Here is a 16029-nt window from a genome sequence, read left to right as displayed (position 1 = left end):
GTCATCGCCAGAAACTAGGCCATTCAGCAGCTAATGATATTTACATAGTGCCGATGAAAAAATAAACAGGAGTGACACAGAACAAGGCCACCAGGAAAAACTGCAGCGTTATTATTAGCACCTTGTGACTGTAAGCATGAAATGTAATTCATAGCAGTGTATTCAAAATGATAGGTGTCCTCCTTGACAGCAAAAGAAGACCTTTAAGATGATGCCAGTGATTTCAGAGCAAAGGTGGAAGATGTCCCCACCACCACCATCACATTTTTCTTAATTCAACCTTTCCCTCTTCTCTTATAGAAAGAACTGAGTCTTCCTCGTAGGGGAAATCTGTAAGTATGTCATCTGGGCAATTCTGTGCATCTTTCGCTCTTTGTCCCCCTTTGCACCTTTTTTTGTGCCTCAAACCAGGCCAGTCAGTTGTCTGTCACATGTGGGCTTTATTGTGCATGCATGCTGCTTTTCCTGACGGTAAACATTTACTTCTTCACATCCTGAAGTGCAGGAACTTCTTAAAGCACCTAAGAAATTTGGCTGAAAGATAGAGCAGGCTCACTGCCCAAGACTGGTTTTATGTAAATGTTAGGAGGGGGAAAACAGAGGAAGAGAGTGGGAGACATTGTAGGTCTCAGTGTGAGAGAATAAATTAAGCCGCTTCTTCTTTTACTGAAAGAATCCAGGCTTTGAATCTGCTTTTGTATTTAGTGCTAGAGTTGATTTAACATCCTAGTGCCTATATCATTGTATATTATTAGCTGAACTGAGCGAGCAAGCTGAGGAAGATCTAACAGGTAACTGCTTAGTTGTGACTGTTTATTTATTTATTTTGCCAAATGTTTAGCCTGCACAAAATTCCTACGTTATTAGACCATCGTTACAGCTCATTTCAGACATTAGGAGTAGAACAGCAGTGATACATTGGAGTGCATGAAGAAAGTTACCTGAGAATTTGTTGCCAAACAGAAGCCGTTCTGGTTAAAAATAAATAAATAAATAAATACATGTGACTCCAACTTGTCCAGGGACTTTCCCTGGAATGGGCTAGAGCTGAAGCCAAGATAGTTTCAATAGCTGGGAATGAAAGGAAATATCAGAATCACTGAATAATATGTATTCATCTCAGCTGACAGTTTCAAAGATCTTTAGAAGCTAGATGTGTTTGTGCTGCTTACCTACACTTGTCCCACTGCCAGTATAGTGTTGTGAGACAAAGTTATGTTTGTGCAATAAAATCCTTTGTATCCCATTGTCTCTGATATCTGTTGGCCAAGTCAGGTGATTTCATTAAGGCTTTTCTGTCTTCTAATATACATCTATATGCATATATTGCTGTATTAACCTTATACAGGACAAAAATGAGCACCATATAAGTCCTGACATGGGGCAGTCTGTGTGTGTGTGTGTGTGTGTGTGTGTGTATAAAGAAGTTAATTTAATATATTTATCACAGTTAATACCTGTATTTTAAAACGTAAGAAAAAAGACTTAAACTCTCCGAACCATTGTTTTATATAGGCTTTGAAATCAATAAAAGTCGCGAGGATCCCTATAATCTCTATTGAAAAAATGTTACCTTCAAGACTATCGGACGCTCTGAAAATAGTCTTTCTAATTTTGATATAACTTCTTGTCAAATGTTATATTTATTGTTTCTATTAAAAAAATAAAAGAGAAGAATTAAAAAGAACAGGGAAAAAAGATTTATCGTTGAAAATCTTAGATTTTTGTACCGGATGGATTATTTGTGTCATAGCGTTTTAAACCAGTATTTCCGACAGGACATGAAAGCATCAGAAATCCCTCCTCCTGCTGGCGCGCGGCGATGCGGCTGCGCGTTGCGGCAGAGACGTTACTGTGGTTGAAAGTTTCTGTCTCCAGAATAACGCTTTACGTTTTGTCGAAGCTAGTTATCGGTCGATAATGTTGTACCTCGTGGGAGACAGGCTGTCTCGAAAATTTTACTGATGACATTGAAAAGGAGCAGCGTGACCATGGCCGTCGCAGTTGCTAGCACAGCCGAGCTGCCCTGCCCGGGGTCTGGGGTCAGTCTGTATCGAAGAAGCAGAAAGGAGTTTGTGCCTTTGGAGTCGACGTACTAGCCTAACGGCGACTATAATACCAAATCGACAGGGGAGACTGTTTACCGCGATGCCCCCTCTTTAACGACAGGATACTAATTCTCATATCGGATCGGATTTAGCGGTCACCTCCAACATGTCTGATCAAAACTACTACTGGACCGTGCTGCCGAGCTACAAAACTAGTTTTGTGACCGGGGCCATGATGAAAAGATCGAAAAGGTAACAAAACCTAAAGCCTGTTTCTAACTAGAAAATTATCCTTGAAAATGGAGACGAATGTTAATTAGCCTCGACCAAACTGCTGCAAAACGTCTGGGGGGGTTGTATGTTTGTCATCGGCTGTGCCGTTCAGTCTCTGAGAAACAGCAATTTGTTGAACGTCGTAATTTTGAGCTATTTGATTCAAGGCGCTTAATGGCAACCTCCACACTGTCTGCTAATATAGCCGCTTCACAGCTCAGACATCTGATCCCTCCGGAGGGTCTGTGATAGCCCCTCAGCATTGCACTGTATGTGTCGGTTACATCCGCCCTAGTTTTTGTTTCCGACAGAGAAACGTGGCCATTGTAGACTGTTGTGTGTATGTGTGCGGGCAGGCTGCATTGTCTGCTGCCAGCTGTCGCATAAAGCGACACCAGGGCCCACTGCTGATCGGTGCACTGATGCGGTTAGTGGGACAGTAGTGTTGTAAACGTGCTTTCATCAATCAGATAAATCCAGTCAGCTCTTAAGGTGTCTTAGCCCTTAATGCACTCAATATGTCTTTGGCAGTCAGTGAGTTCACAGTGATCTTAAATTGTCGCGTCTCTACCTCTCACCTCTTTGTCATAATCTGAACACATAATTGTTGGTTTGCTGGCACAATTTGCCTTTGTTACAGTGGTGCAAACCGCAAGAGCTGCAGTTTATATTGCAGGATTTTAAAATGTAAATGTACTGCTATTGAGTGAAGCTTCAGAAGAAGAAGCCATTAGCACGCTGAAACATAGGCTATCTGTGGAATGTCAAACTATCCACTCTTTCCATGTAGTTGGGGGGTCATGCATCAATCAGTGATGTGGCTGATCCACCACAGTGTGAGCTGATGAAATTGGCTTCAGTTAACAAATGCAGCAGACATAGTTAACACGCAGGCCTGTTTCAGTGGCCTACATTCATCATGTTTCATGTCTTCCTGCAAGATCCATACAAACCATTATTGTTAGTCCCAAATATCAGTCGTCTTATGACTGCTAGCTGTTGATGAAGCGCTCACGTGGTGTGCCAGTGTGATACAGTAGTGCTCTCATATCTTTCGGCACAGGTTCTGGAGTGTTTTTGCTGATATATATATATATATATATATATTTTTTTAACAGGAGCAAAAAAGCGAACCTTCACAGTGTTTCTGTGGTTGGAGGTGTACTGTCGACACTTTGAAGCCCAACTCTTGGCACACGTTGACCCTCTCATCCTTCTGTTTCTGTGGCACTTTGAGTCTTTTTGGGTTGAGGGGCCATATAGTTTGTGAATCTGCCTTTGCACCGACCCAGAAATGTCAGGCTTTGTTGTCGTCTCAGCCCCTCAATTATTTTAGGTCACTGCCAGAAGGAAAGGGAGACAGGATCTACTTTACTGACATGAAACAGAAAGCATTGAGATCACAAACGGGGGGGGGAAAACAAAGAAAACTGAAAAGAAGCCAAAACTGTAATCTTAATGAAAACATGGAGTTAACACCTGCGTGCAGAAACCTGCAGGCACCAAATACAAACGTACAGGAAATGGACAAGATAACACTGGTACTCTAAAGTAATGTTATACTTGGACTGGTAAGCCAAAAAGGCATTAGGTTGTTTGCTTTACTCCAAAAGCTGCATCAAAAGAGCATTTTAAACTCTACAAATATATGCAAATTAGAAGAAAACCAACCCAATGAGCAGGAACACTGTTTGTAAATTGAAACCAAAAAACCGATCAGGACAAACAACACAGACCAGCTTCAAAAATACCAGCAGAAGTGAAACAACACTTCACAGCTCACAAAGACCGAAGTACAAACATGTGGACGGTGTGTCATGGCCTGCTCAATTATATCAGGGGTCACTTGGACCATTTTATTTATTTCCATCATGATAAAACAGCTTTCCAAAGTTCTTATTGTCTAATCAGGCTCTGCCAGTGGTACTGATAAGTAATATATTTCCCTTATCTCACATGACAATACTCTCAGACGTCATTGGATCGTACTACACTGCTCAATCCAGACTTCACATTATTTACTGATTAGAAGCGGCTAAAAGAAAAACAAAAAGTTTAATTCCTCTAAATATTAGAGCAGGTAATGTGTAGTTAGCGCTGATGCATAAGAAAGAAGTTGCACTCAAGTTGGTTTGTTTATATATTTACATGCAAACATGTTTGTAGTCATGCATGCATGTGTATGTTTGTATGTATATACATAATTACAGTGGCATTACTATTGTCAGCACATCAAAAAAATATGAATTCAGAGGCTGATCGAGTTTGATTTTTTTTTTTTCCACAGATTGATAAACAAAGTGTGCTTGGATCATGTTTGTTACAACACTGCATAAAACAGATGATCACTCTCTTCTGTTTGCTGTTTTCCACTCACAGTTCCCGTAACAACAAGAGAAGGAGTTTGGCGGTCGGGACCCCATCGCCCACGCTGTCACGACCGCTTTCACCTCTCCCACTCGCCACAGGTACTTGTGTTTCGGTTTTACCCGTTTGTCTGCTCACCTCAGTGCAGGGTTGATTGGATTTGGCTCATCAGAATTTCCTGCATTTAGCCACCGCTGATTGCGTGTGAAGCAGAGAAGTTACAGAGAGTGGAATGTTGAGGAGAGCACAGGATTGCCTGTCTCATGTAGGATCATCAGTCTCAAGTTTGTTTTGATGCTGTATGTCGTGAAGCAATCGCTAGTTTACCTCTGGTGCTTTGTTTTATTTCCTTCTTTCTCATAATGTGCCCACAGTAGAGTGCAAAAGCCATACAATGCTTTTCCTTGTGATCATTTTTAATGTAGCCCCCTCTAGGCTTCCTCATCATTTGATCTCTCCACTTAAAAAGTGTCATTCCGTGTATCCCCCCTTTTTGTGACTTGTCCTCAGGGACAGTGGAAGTCCTTTAATGACCTTTTTAGCAGTATGCAATATGGTGTGATTGTACCACATACCCCCTGCTGTCTGTTGACACAATCCTTCTTTGATTAGGACAGGACAGGACAGGAAGGGCCCTAGATAACTTTGTGTGTATGCATCACTGTCATTAAAAGATTTGATTGTTTCAGTTTGAACTTGTAAAGGAAAACCATCTGCAAAGTTGACCGTTGCACACTGATAGTGTAAAACATTAGGAAGCCAGTCCAGTTATTCTGCATTTAGTAATATGCTCAGTTTCCTTCAGCTTCCTCTCAATTTTCAAAAATTTTGTTTTGTTTTGTTTCCTCAGCTGGTAGCAGTCCTTCAGAAAGCCCCAGAAATGTCTCTGCTAGCTCTTCTGCCAATTTCCAGTTTGCCCGCAGGTAAGAATTAAATGAAATGCTTTTTAATATAGTCTTGGTTTAAACCAGGCACATTATTGCAGTAGTTTCTTTTCCGTAATAATATCAATTGGAAAATGACTAAAACAGACATATTGCAATGAAAAGTACTTTAATGGAGTGAAATGGCAGCAAATTAGATTAAAAAAAAGAGATATGTAGTCAGTGGAAGTTTATTTTTATTCTTGGCCCGCTTTGACTAAAAATGAAATCAGAAAAAATAACCAAGGGATCTTTGGTTCGGTGGAAACTGTGTGCACGCAAACTGAACATGCACTGGCTTGTTCCCTTTGCCCCTCAAATCGAGGCAGTGGAGAACCATGTCTGACCAGCTGAAAGCCCCCAGGGTCACTCACTTACTGGACGTGGGTCTTGGCATTTGTCAACCCAATTAAGGAGGCGAGTTGGTGCACGCACTCATTACTCAGGGCTGCTGTGATTATGGAAGAAAACTGCAGCGCTTGCCTTCTCATCACGCGTGCCGTTTATAGACTCGCTGGGATTTAGAGGAACATTAGCTGCAACCAGCTTCCTCAGTCAGCAGCAGAAAATAGTGTGGTAGCCTGTCTCTAAGAAGACTTTAGTAAGGAGCAGCAACATGTATACTTGAATGTAGGATTTTTAAGAACACTGTAGTTTAAATGTATGTGATGACCGACTGTCCCAAATGTCATGAGTTAAGCTGCAGTGCAGTATGCCATATTGCACCATAGAGCTTAGGGATGCAGAGGAGAAGTCTTCTTAGAGGACTGCCTTGTGCAGCTCATCTAAATTTATTGACATTTTTAAGCTGCCAGAGTGTAGACAGATGCTGTGACTGCACTTTTGACAGCTCCACTGGGTTTATTTGTTATTCACAAAAGCTTCGTAGCTCTGCTTTTGGTGCAGTTATTTTTTCATGTGAACGTGGAGTAGCCTTGAAGAGTAACGACCAGTGCTCTGGTCCACTCTGATTTATTTATTTTGTTCCTTTCACAACTAAGCCATTGATTCCAGTATTGATTTGAAACCTTTGCCTTTATTAGTGGCTTCTTACAGCAACATGATACAACATGTTGTACATATCAGATAGGGATAGATAAGAAACCATACATGTAACACAGCTCACTAACCCTCAGATCCCTTCATTTTCACTGTCACCTCTAATTTAGCTACATGTCCCCAAGAGCTGGTTTCTCAGAGAAACTACATTCGACCATCTTTTGTTGCCACAGATTGACTCCGTGAAGGAAACTGGGCCACTTCCTCAGAGTGTATTGGATGGAAAACTATTGGGACAGTGGAGATTTATTTATTTATTTATTTGGTAGAGAAAGGTTTAGGTTTTCTGCAGTGTTAATGAGTGCATTGTGTGTCTGTGTGCATAGTGAGAAACTGTCTGTAGGCCTCAATGCTGCAGTATGATAGCAGCTTGGCAGGTGTTCAGAAACAGCAAACAGCCACTGGCGAGGAGTTCTGTCAGACTAACAGGACTGTGACTTTGACAGGCAGACTTAATCTGTCACTGTCATTAAACAGTGTTTATTTTCTCTCTCACTTCATGCCTCCATTCGCCCCTTCTTTCTATCTGCATCTCTCGCCTCCATTCCCTTTTTTTGCATCTGTGTAGTCAACTGGCCCGGACTGAAAGGTAAGAAAATAACTAATTGCTGTTTCTTCTTCTTGCAAAGACTCAAACATCAAATGTTGTCTGTTGGCCTTTTTAGGCTTTGAAGATTGGAATGAGTCAACAGGATGTAAAGGTTTTCATATGAGCCTCCACTGAGCAGCTTGTTATTTGTGTGTGCTTGTTTGTGTATGTGTTTTTTAGCAGGGCAGATGGGCGAAGGTGGTCGGTGGCATCCGTTCCCTCCTCTGGATACTGCACAAACGCACCAAGTTCATCAGTATCTGTAAGCGGAGAAGTATCTCTTACTGTCTGTCACCTCTTTCCATCATCACACATTCAACCTCTCTCTAAACCACTACCTTGGGGGCATTTAGTTCTCCACTTTACAGGACTGTGGTGTCTTGTAAACTTCCGATGCTGACTAACTGAGCTGTAAAGCCCATCAGCTTACAAAGTGTCATAAATCTGCCTATAAATGATTGTTGATTTTACAGTAGCTCAGGGATGTCAAACTCATTTTACATCGTGACCTACATACACATCTAAAGCTGGCCGGACCAGTGAAACTCCCCATTCTGCTAATATGGGGAGTTAAAGTTGGGAAGTTAACTTACATATTTAATCTCTGAATATAAAAAAGGGGGCGATTTCAACTGTATGTCTCATTTTCTACATGATAACGAAATGCTAGTACATGAAAGAAATGTGGTGGGATGACTCTTGGACCTAAATTGTAAGAAACAAATATTAATTTTACATATAGTCTAAAATTACAGCGAAAAAACTGTCCAGGTTATCCTATGATTATAAAACAAAGATTTTATCAATTCACAAAAAATGTGGACCCATTGTTGAAAAAAAGAAATCTCTGTAGTAAATAGTGGAAAAACAAACAAAACAGGAAAATATTTGACATGTAATTGTTTGTCTGTTACTTAATTACTTTGGTGTGGTATGAATGGCCACAGGGTAGGTCTTTTGTTAGCTAAAGCTTTAAAACTTGTGCAAATGAAGTTTTAAAATTTATGCCATCCTTCACATTTTCCAAAGCCATCCTGTGGATTTGCTGATCCAATTTCTACCCCCCCCCCCCCCCCCCCCCCCCCCCCCCCCCCCCCCCCCCCCCCCCCCCCCCCCCCCCCCCCCCCCCCCCCCCCCCCCCCCCCCCCCCCCCACCCCCCCCCCCCCCTGTAGAACACCACCAAAAATTGTCGATGTTATGAAAAAGAATGGTCAACACTGTAAACATAGACTCTGTGCACACAGCCCTTTTAAAAGTTATAAAATGCTCGATTGTTGACATGGCAGAAGTCTTCGAAAAATAATTTACATTAATAAAAAAAAAAAAGCGTATGAATAATAAAATTTGTGTAACTGCCAAAATGTTTGGCTAGGGTCTGTAAAGATTTGCTCATCACTCTGTAGCTGACAGCTGGTCGCTGGACACTGCAGGCTTTGGTTATGAAGATAACGTCTTCTCCTTTTGCGTCAGTGTCCTCTCTCCCACTGAATGGCACTTCAATAGTTTGTTTCAGAGTTGAGTAGTTTAAGTCTGTGGGACAGTCTGCTAACTGTCCTACTTTTGTCTTCTCCCTTATTAGCAAGGCGTCGCCACACAGCAGGTATCTCGCATGTTTGATTGGAGTTTTTATCCTGAGGCAACCCCACAGGGAACTTTTCACAGATCTTTCACGTGAAAAGCAAAACAATCTGTTCCACTGAACCAATCCTACCACTGCTACCTGTAATTTTTACCTTTTTTAAAATTGGTATTTTGTGGTTACTGGTCACCAAATCAGTCGTAGTCTCTCGTGAACACCACATGAAAGCAGTAATTAGCCAAAAATATGAATTTTAATAGAATTGGCTTGTGTTATTTATTGGTTAGTTTTAGCCTATTGCACATACCGTACAAGGAAGGAATACTAGAACAAAGCTTCCACAGTGGTTGTGAAATATTTTAGAAGTAGCATCAGCATTACATAGCTCGTCAGAGTTACTTCACTGTATCTTGTTCATAGAAAAGGAATGTTTACTGTGTTTTAGCACTTAAAAAAAAAAAATCTTACTGACTCACAGTTTAGAACTTGAACTTCACTTTAAACTTACCGGGTCACTCGGCATAAACAGTAGTAGAGAAAAGTTTTGTGGTTTTAGTCTTTGGTTGTTTTGGTTTTTTTGCCATTTCCTCTGTGACAGCTTGTCTTTCTCAGATTGAGTTGCAGTCGACATAAATCCAGACTAACTGCAACCTCTTTGGTAAGGAAGCAGACTGCCAACTTTTTACAACTAGCTTTTAAGTCTACGGGGGGTTTGGATGATTGTTTTCGTTACATCTACAGAGCATTCTTGTCGCTTTAGCGTTATTATCGCTACAAATTTATGTGACATTTTTGATTATAATTAGTTTTACTGATACAGTAAAGTGGTTGGAAAACTTCACACTGAGAGCTTCGGGCACCGGTTGGTTTATAAAGCAGCTGTCTGGAGATGGATCCTGGTATCCTTTTTAATGACTCAGGCAGCCATAACAGGATACGTCCAAGGATGATGAATCCCTCCATCATCGACCATGTGTCATATTTTCCACCTTGGAGAGGATATTAGAATTAGTCCTCAGATGCCTTTTTCCCCAAGTTTTCCTAGAATTATTGAAACAGTATTAAATGTGGTAAAAAGTAAATTTTGTTGTCATTGTTTTGTTTGTTGTTTTGTCAAAAGGCATAAAAGTTTTCTCATAATGGTATATTTCTCTACCTCCTATTCAACAACAACAACAACAACAAAAAAAAACTTGGGGAAAGGGGAAACCAAAACACAGGAGGTTGTGTGAATTATTTACCATGTGTCCATCATTAAATGAATGACATCACACGAGACGAACTGAGTTGATCTGAGCGTGTCCTCTTTTGACTGAGGGGAAAGTACGGGAATAATAAAGCTTATCATTACAATAATACCGGTCCTGTTGAAATTTGCCGTTTCTTTTTCCTGGATGACATCACTAACGAGCAGGGGCTGTACCACATCATTTCCCTACTCAGCTTTCCCTTTCAGGAATACTGCAAGCACACTTTGTGCTGCCCAGCTATACCCGTCAGCTGTTTGCCGATGTCTTCTATGGTGATTATTAGGATTTTATCTCGAAAGCCATCGCTGAACCTGCAGTTGGCTCAAATGGAAAACAATACCCAGCTCCTGCGTCTCTGCTGAAATTCTGTATGGCCAACCACATGGCTTTGAGACGGTGAAGTCAGCCCTCCCTGTACAATGCCCCTTTCAGGCCTGCTGTCAGTGAGGTCTTTATGCAGCTCTTAGTCGATTCTGACAAGTCTCTAGTTTCCTGCTCAGCGTAGCCCCTTCACCCCCACCCCCACCTTCCTATCACTGCTCTGTCACGTCCTTGCTCTGTTGCTTTCTTTTCTTTCCTCTTTTTTTTTCTTTTTTTTTTCTTTTTCTTTCTTTTAGTGTCTCTCACTGTCTCGCTCTGCTTTTCTTTCTCGTTGGCTCTTCTGTTTTTCCTCTGGCCAATGAGCCACTCTTCTCTCTGCTCTTCCTGGGATACACAAGATCCTAGCCAAATGGGAGTTCTCATAAATTCCAGGCAGTGTGTCACACATCCTGACTTGGAAAGGAAAAAAAACAAAGCAAAACATTCACACATGCTGCCTGTCTCCATGTGTGCTGCGTGAAAAGGGCGAAATCCTACTGAAAAATGCTTTGGGGAATCTATAAAGTTCACTGAGTCTTTCTTTTCATGTAGGAAGGGATTCATGATGTTTTTTACATCACAAATCAACTCTCTGTATGTCCATATAAGGTGGTGCATCTAATTAAGATCTGCAGTGTAACATGAAAGTCTTTAAGACTTCGGTATAAACAGGATAAAGAGTGAGTCGGAGAGAGCAGACGTGTGAGTCTTACCAGAGGAAGCCTTTTAACACAGGATGTTATATAATCAAAGCACAGCCCCGCCTACGTATGAATATTTAAATAAAAATAGATAAAAGTGGTAGTGGCAGTGGTTGATTGCTTGTTTTGTTTTTTATTTCGTTAATTTAAAAAAGAATCAATAAATGCAACTTAACCATTGACCCTGCTTCCCTCTTTTGTTTTGTTTTGTTTTTTTTGTTTGTTTTTTTTCTCTTCTCCACTTTTCCCTCCCAGTCCTCTTCTTCACAGGAGTTGTTGCACCAGTTGCCCTTTCAGCCCACGCAAGAGGATCTTCACTTCCTCTTCAAACATTTTCCGAGCCCAGAAAGTGTGGCAGATGAAGAAGGAGCCCACCCCATGCCCCCTGTCAGGGTCCGCTCACGCAGTCTCAGGTAACTTTCCTATACTATATGCTGATGCAGCATATAGACTGTCTCTGTTACACAAACATTTCTGTCATACTTCACCGGGCCGTTTGTTTTGAAAGGGTGGAACCGAAATCCCCCCAACTGGCTTCAGTCTTGTAGATTTAATTATGTGCTGCAGTAGCAGTTGCATACAGCAGCTCACCACACACACACCATTTAAGCACAAAGATAAAACTGTTGTGTTATTAAAGGCTTATTATACTAACTGTACATTCTATATACCCTTACATATCAATTCATTAGATACACCTTAATAGTACTTCATTGGACCCTCTTTGCCTTCACAACTGCCTTAAAATTTTCATGGTTTAGTGTCAACAAGGTGCTGGAAACAGAGAATTTGGTCCATATTGACATGACAGCATCACTCCGTTTCTGCAAAATTGTCTGCTGTGCGTCCATGATACAAAGCTCCATTGGGTTGAGATTAGGGATGGGTACCGATATCCGGTGCCATTATGGCGGTTCTGACATAAACGGTAGTAACCAGACCGAAAAGCAGCGCACATTTCGGTGCTTTATTTCTGTGCTTTTTTTTTTTTTTTTTTCTTTTTCTTTTTTCCTGAGATGTCATACACTTTGGATTCTAGCCAATCATTTTAGCTTTCCAAGGATAGTAGGCGGGCCCAGGTACGTACGCTCTTTTAGAGCAGAGCTATAGATTAAAAATGCCCAAGGTGAAGCGGTCAAAAGTTTGGCTGTACTTCACAGCAAAAGATGCAAACTCAGCAGCCTGCAACAAGTGCTTTAAGGTGATACTCTGCAAAGGAGGTGACACTTCGAATCTGATGAAACACCTGGCGACGCATAGGGTTTTTTAAAAGCCGAGAAATGCACCGTATTTGATAGCTTGCTGCAAGACTTCACAACAAGCACATCTGCTGCGGGTGTGGTAAATCTCCATTAGCGAGTTAGCGCGGATCGCCCCATGCGTGGTGCTTATCATTTTGCAGAAAAAAAGAGACTGCTAAAAATAAAAACATAAGAGGTTTTTGGACAAAGTTTGTGTTCTCTATTCTTTAAGCACCGTTTAAGCACTAAATAACTTTACCTGTTAAACAGTTAAACAGCAAATGTGGGATAGACTGTGCTAAGGTTTAAGCTCACGAAGCGTGCCACCTTAAGTAGTTGTAGTTGCTCTTTTTAGAACATTGTAAAGTTGTATATGAATGAGCACTGCCCTGTTTGGTGAGGCTGCCACTCCACCCCAGTCTAACAAAAGTAGGCTTAATGGTTTTTCAGGAGATATTTCGCACATGATTATAAAAAGATAAATTAAATACTGTCTGGAAAGAATATGTTGGGATAATTATTTAATGTGGCTCTGGAAAAACCCTCTGTGCCATTTGTGCGTGATCCCCTGGATTAGAATAAAACCTTTTCCTCATCACTTGGCATTGCTGGACTCATCCCTCTGAATAGCTGCAATGGCAGGCTGTTTTGAGGTTGCTGTAGAGTTTTTATGACAGGCTGGGGAGGATTTTGGCAGCCTGTTGATGTGGTTGCTTTTTTGGTGACGTGTCCATGCCTGTGCCACATGCAGTAATTCGCACTGCATGTGTACACTAATACTCTATAAGTACATCTGGGTAACTCTAGCAATTACACCGGAGAGAAATCTCCCCCTTGGGTTTTACCTGACCTTTGCATAGTTGTTAATGATGCATCTAAATCAACAGCAGCTGATTGACATGTGTCGCCGTTGTTCTAAATTTGCTCTACAAGTTGTGTAAAAGGATTTCTTGCAGCCTCAAAATAGTTCCGAGTGGTCTAAGCAGTTGCCATTACCCTGAAATAAATTCATACCGCGTGTGCAACTGTTGTGGTTACCCAGAACGAGTTAAGTTCATGTCGCATATTGACATTGTCATTTTTAGTATGCAACGTAGTGTAAGGGAGCACCCAGGACTGTTATTTTTAACATTTGTGCTGACAGTACATTGATTTGGAACTTGTAAGGAGGGTTTAATAAGACCCCTGCGTGTAACCGAAACCCTCTGGGTGCAACACGTGTGGTCGTGGATGGTGCACATGAGAGCCTGATCTGAATTGTGTCAAACACGCTGTTTGTATGACCTAGAATGTTAGTCAACACTTTAATTGTTAATGTAGTCATAAAATGTTATAGCTTGTTGTGTGTATGGCTGTTCAGTAAAGATATAAATGTTGATTTCATCAGTTCAGTTTGCCACTTAGTTCAGTTGTTTTTCATTTTATTTTAGTTTGGTCTCCATTATTTGTTAATGGCATTTGTGCAAAAAAAAAATCGACATTTGTAATATTTTTATCTGGTTTTTGTTTTTTTCTCCTTTGTCTTCTTTCTGTGAAGCCCTGGACGGACCTGTGGGGTGTTTGACAATGAGATTGTCATGATGAATCACGTCTATAAAGAACGTTTTCCTAAGGTAGCTCCCTTTCTGTGTGAAAGTCTCATAATCAAAGTTAAAATCTTCAACTGCTCACTAAATGGGTTAGAAATGTATGCAGTACTGGTTTAAACGAAGGCTTTCATTTTTGTTTCCCAGGCGACGGCCCAGATGGAGGGTCGGCTGCTCGACATCATTGCAGAGTGTTCCCCGGACACCGCTCTGCCCCTGGCTGATGGTGTGCTTGGATTCATTCAGCACCAGCTGGTGGAGCTCGCCAGAGACTGTCTGGACAAGTCCCAGAATGGCCTGGTGACCTCCAGGTACTTCATGGAGCTGCAGGAGAAATTGGAGAAGCTGTTGCATGAGGTGGGTGTCTCTCATCTTTAGTAAATGATTTTTCATCTTTTTCTTACAGAGAATTTTTTTTCTCTTCTTTTCTTTTTCAAACAGTCAGGGAGTGTTGGTTCTTTCTAAGATGTTTCTAGCTGGTGTTATTGTTGGTAGCTCAGGTTGCCCTCTGGGACATTGCATGCTGTACTATAGCAGCACTGAGGACACTGAACATTGAAATGAAAAGGCCCATTTCCTCTGTTAATATTCTGCTGATTCCACTCCATCCGTCAATAATGTTCTGTCATTTTGTGTTATTACGTAGGGGTGTGCCGTGGTCAAGTGTTCAGTTTTGTAAGGATTGTGTATTCTACAGCAAAACAGTGGTTTAAATGATTATTTTGTCATATAATAATTTCTTTAATTAGTATATTCTTTGTGGCCACAGAAATTGTTTTGACCCTTCTCCACATGCTAAAATGCATATGTTGAGTTGCTTGCTAGTGTTGCTTTTTCATAAAGGTGTTTACAATTTTTTAGAGTGGATTTTTCTGTGTTTAGCAGGGCAAGAGTTTGTTTTAAACTGACTGCTGACTAATCGCTCCTCTGACTGTTTCACCACCTCTATCATACACTTTCTGAACCTGCTGTTTGATCAAAGCGCTGTTGGATTTAGATAAGCAAGAATGAGTGTTAAAAAGTCAAATGTTTTTCCATTATTTATAAGCCTGGCAGAGCATGCAGTGAGTATTGATTCAACATGTTGAAATACCAGCCCTTGAGCCCTTGAATCACCACCAGACAATGTAAGGGGATGAAATGGATGCTAAAAATATCACCCGACAAGTGCAGACAGCTTCTTTGGATGAGTTGTGGTGGCTCATGGCTTGTGTCAAATGGATTAGGTCACTATAATAATCCATCACTATTTGTTCTGTTCAGGCGTATGAGCGCTCAGAGAGCGAGGAGGTGACCATCATCACCAAACTGGTCAAGAAGATTCTCATCATCATCTCCAGGCCTGCCAGGCTGTTGGAGTGTCTGGTAAGACTCAATGACAGACGCAGTAATAATCACAGGTTTACGAGTGACGTAATAACACTATGTCCATCAGCTTAGATGCATGCGTGAAAGTTGACTCATACATGATGTTGACATCTTGTAGTAGCGATTAGTTTGTGCAGTAATAATAACCCAGCTTACTGTTTACTAAGCCAAGTTCACCTTGCTAGCCTGGGTCTGTTGTTAGTAAGGTGCCAGTGATGCTCCAGTTTTCCAGGCCAGAAAAAAAGCCCAGATTGGAGCAGAAACATTTTTCTGTCATTTTTCAGCATTTTTAATTGTATTACAATGTTTGATCCATCGTTTCCCGATGTAATAGTTGAAGCTTTTCTACATATTATGTCAACAAAGTAATGTATATTTGAGTGAAACCTGAACTGTCTTTCCTTTATTTTTTATATTTTGAATCCAGGAGTTTGATCCAGAGGAGTTTTACCAACGTTTGGAGGCTGCAGAGGGTCAAGCCAAAGTAGGACAAGGCATCAAAACTGATATTCCCAGATACATAATCAGCCAGCTGGGCCTTACCAGAGACCCCCTGGAAGGTGCAGATTTAAAACAAAAAAAATAATTTTATTTTTTATTTTTTTTATACTTTCTATCTCATTATTGCTTACTTCAGATAAATTTGAAAACCCTAATGCAGTTAGCTTAAATAAATCATTGTGA

The 16029-nt window shown here is 41.0% G+C and overlaps 1 protein-coding gene across 9 annotated transcripts in view; it reads left to right on the top strand.

Moving 5' to 3' along the window:
* Nucleotides 1–16029, top strand: part of mast3a (microtubule associated serine/threonine kinase 3a) — a 30675-nt gene that overhangs the window by 1376 nt on the left and 13270 nt on the right. For 2 of the 9 annotated variants that reach the window (XM_040022090.1, XM_040022088.1), the window contains exons 2-10: nucleotides 301–332; nucleotides 4701–4789; nucleotides 5539–5611; nucleotides 7443–7521; nucleotides 11406–11563; nucleotides 13929–14004; nucleotides 14125–14334; nucleotides 15241–15342; nucleotides 15773–15905. In XM_040022090.1, the coding sequence (XP_039878024.1) occupies nucleotides 301–332; nucleotides 4701–4789; nucleotides 5539–5611; nucleotides 7443–7521; nucleotides 11406–11563; nucleotides 13929–14004; nucleotides 14125–14334; nucleotides 15241–15342; nucleotides 15773–15905 (952 nt within the window). Of the gene's footprint in view, nucleotides 1–300; nucleotides 333–1712; nucleotides 2301–4700; nucleotides 4790–5538; nucleotides 5612–7238; nucleotides 7260–7439; nucleotides 7522–11405; nucleotides 11564–13928; nucleotides 14005–14124; nucleotides 14335–15240; nucleotides 15343–15772; nucleotides 15906–16029 lie in introns of those variants that run through there. The other 7 variants (XM_040022085.1, XM_040022084.1, XM_040022083.1 and 4 more) reach the window with 7 other exon arrangements.

This window comes from Simochromis diagramma, unplaced genomic scaffold, assembly GCF_900408965.1.
Source record: "Simochromis diagramma unplaced genomic scaffold, fSimDia1.1 OVJJ01000205.1, whole genome shotgun sequence".
Classification (NCBI taxonomy): domain Eukaryota; kingdom Metazoa; phylum Chordata; class Actinopteri; order Cichliformes; family Cichlidae; genus Simochromis; species Simochromis diagramma.
This window is presented reverse-complemented; position numbering and strand designations above follow the sequence as displayed.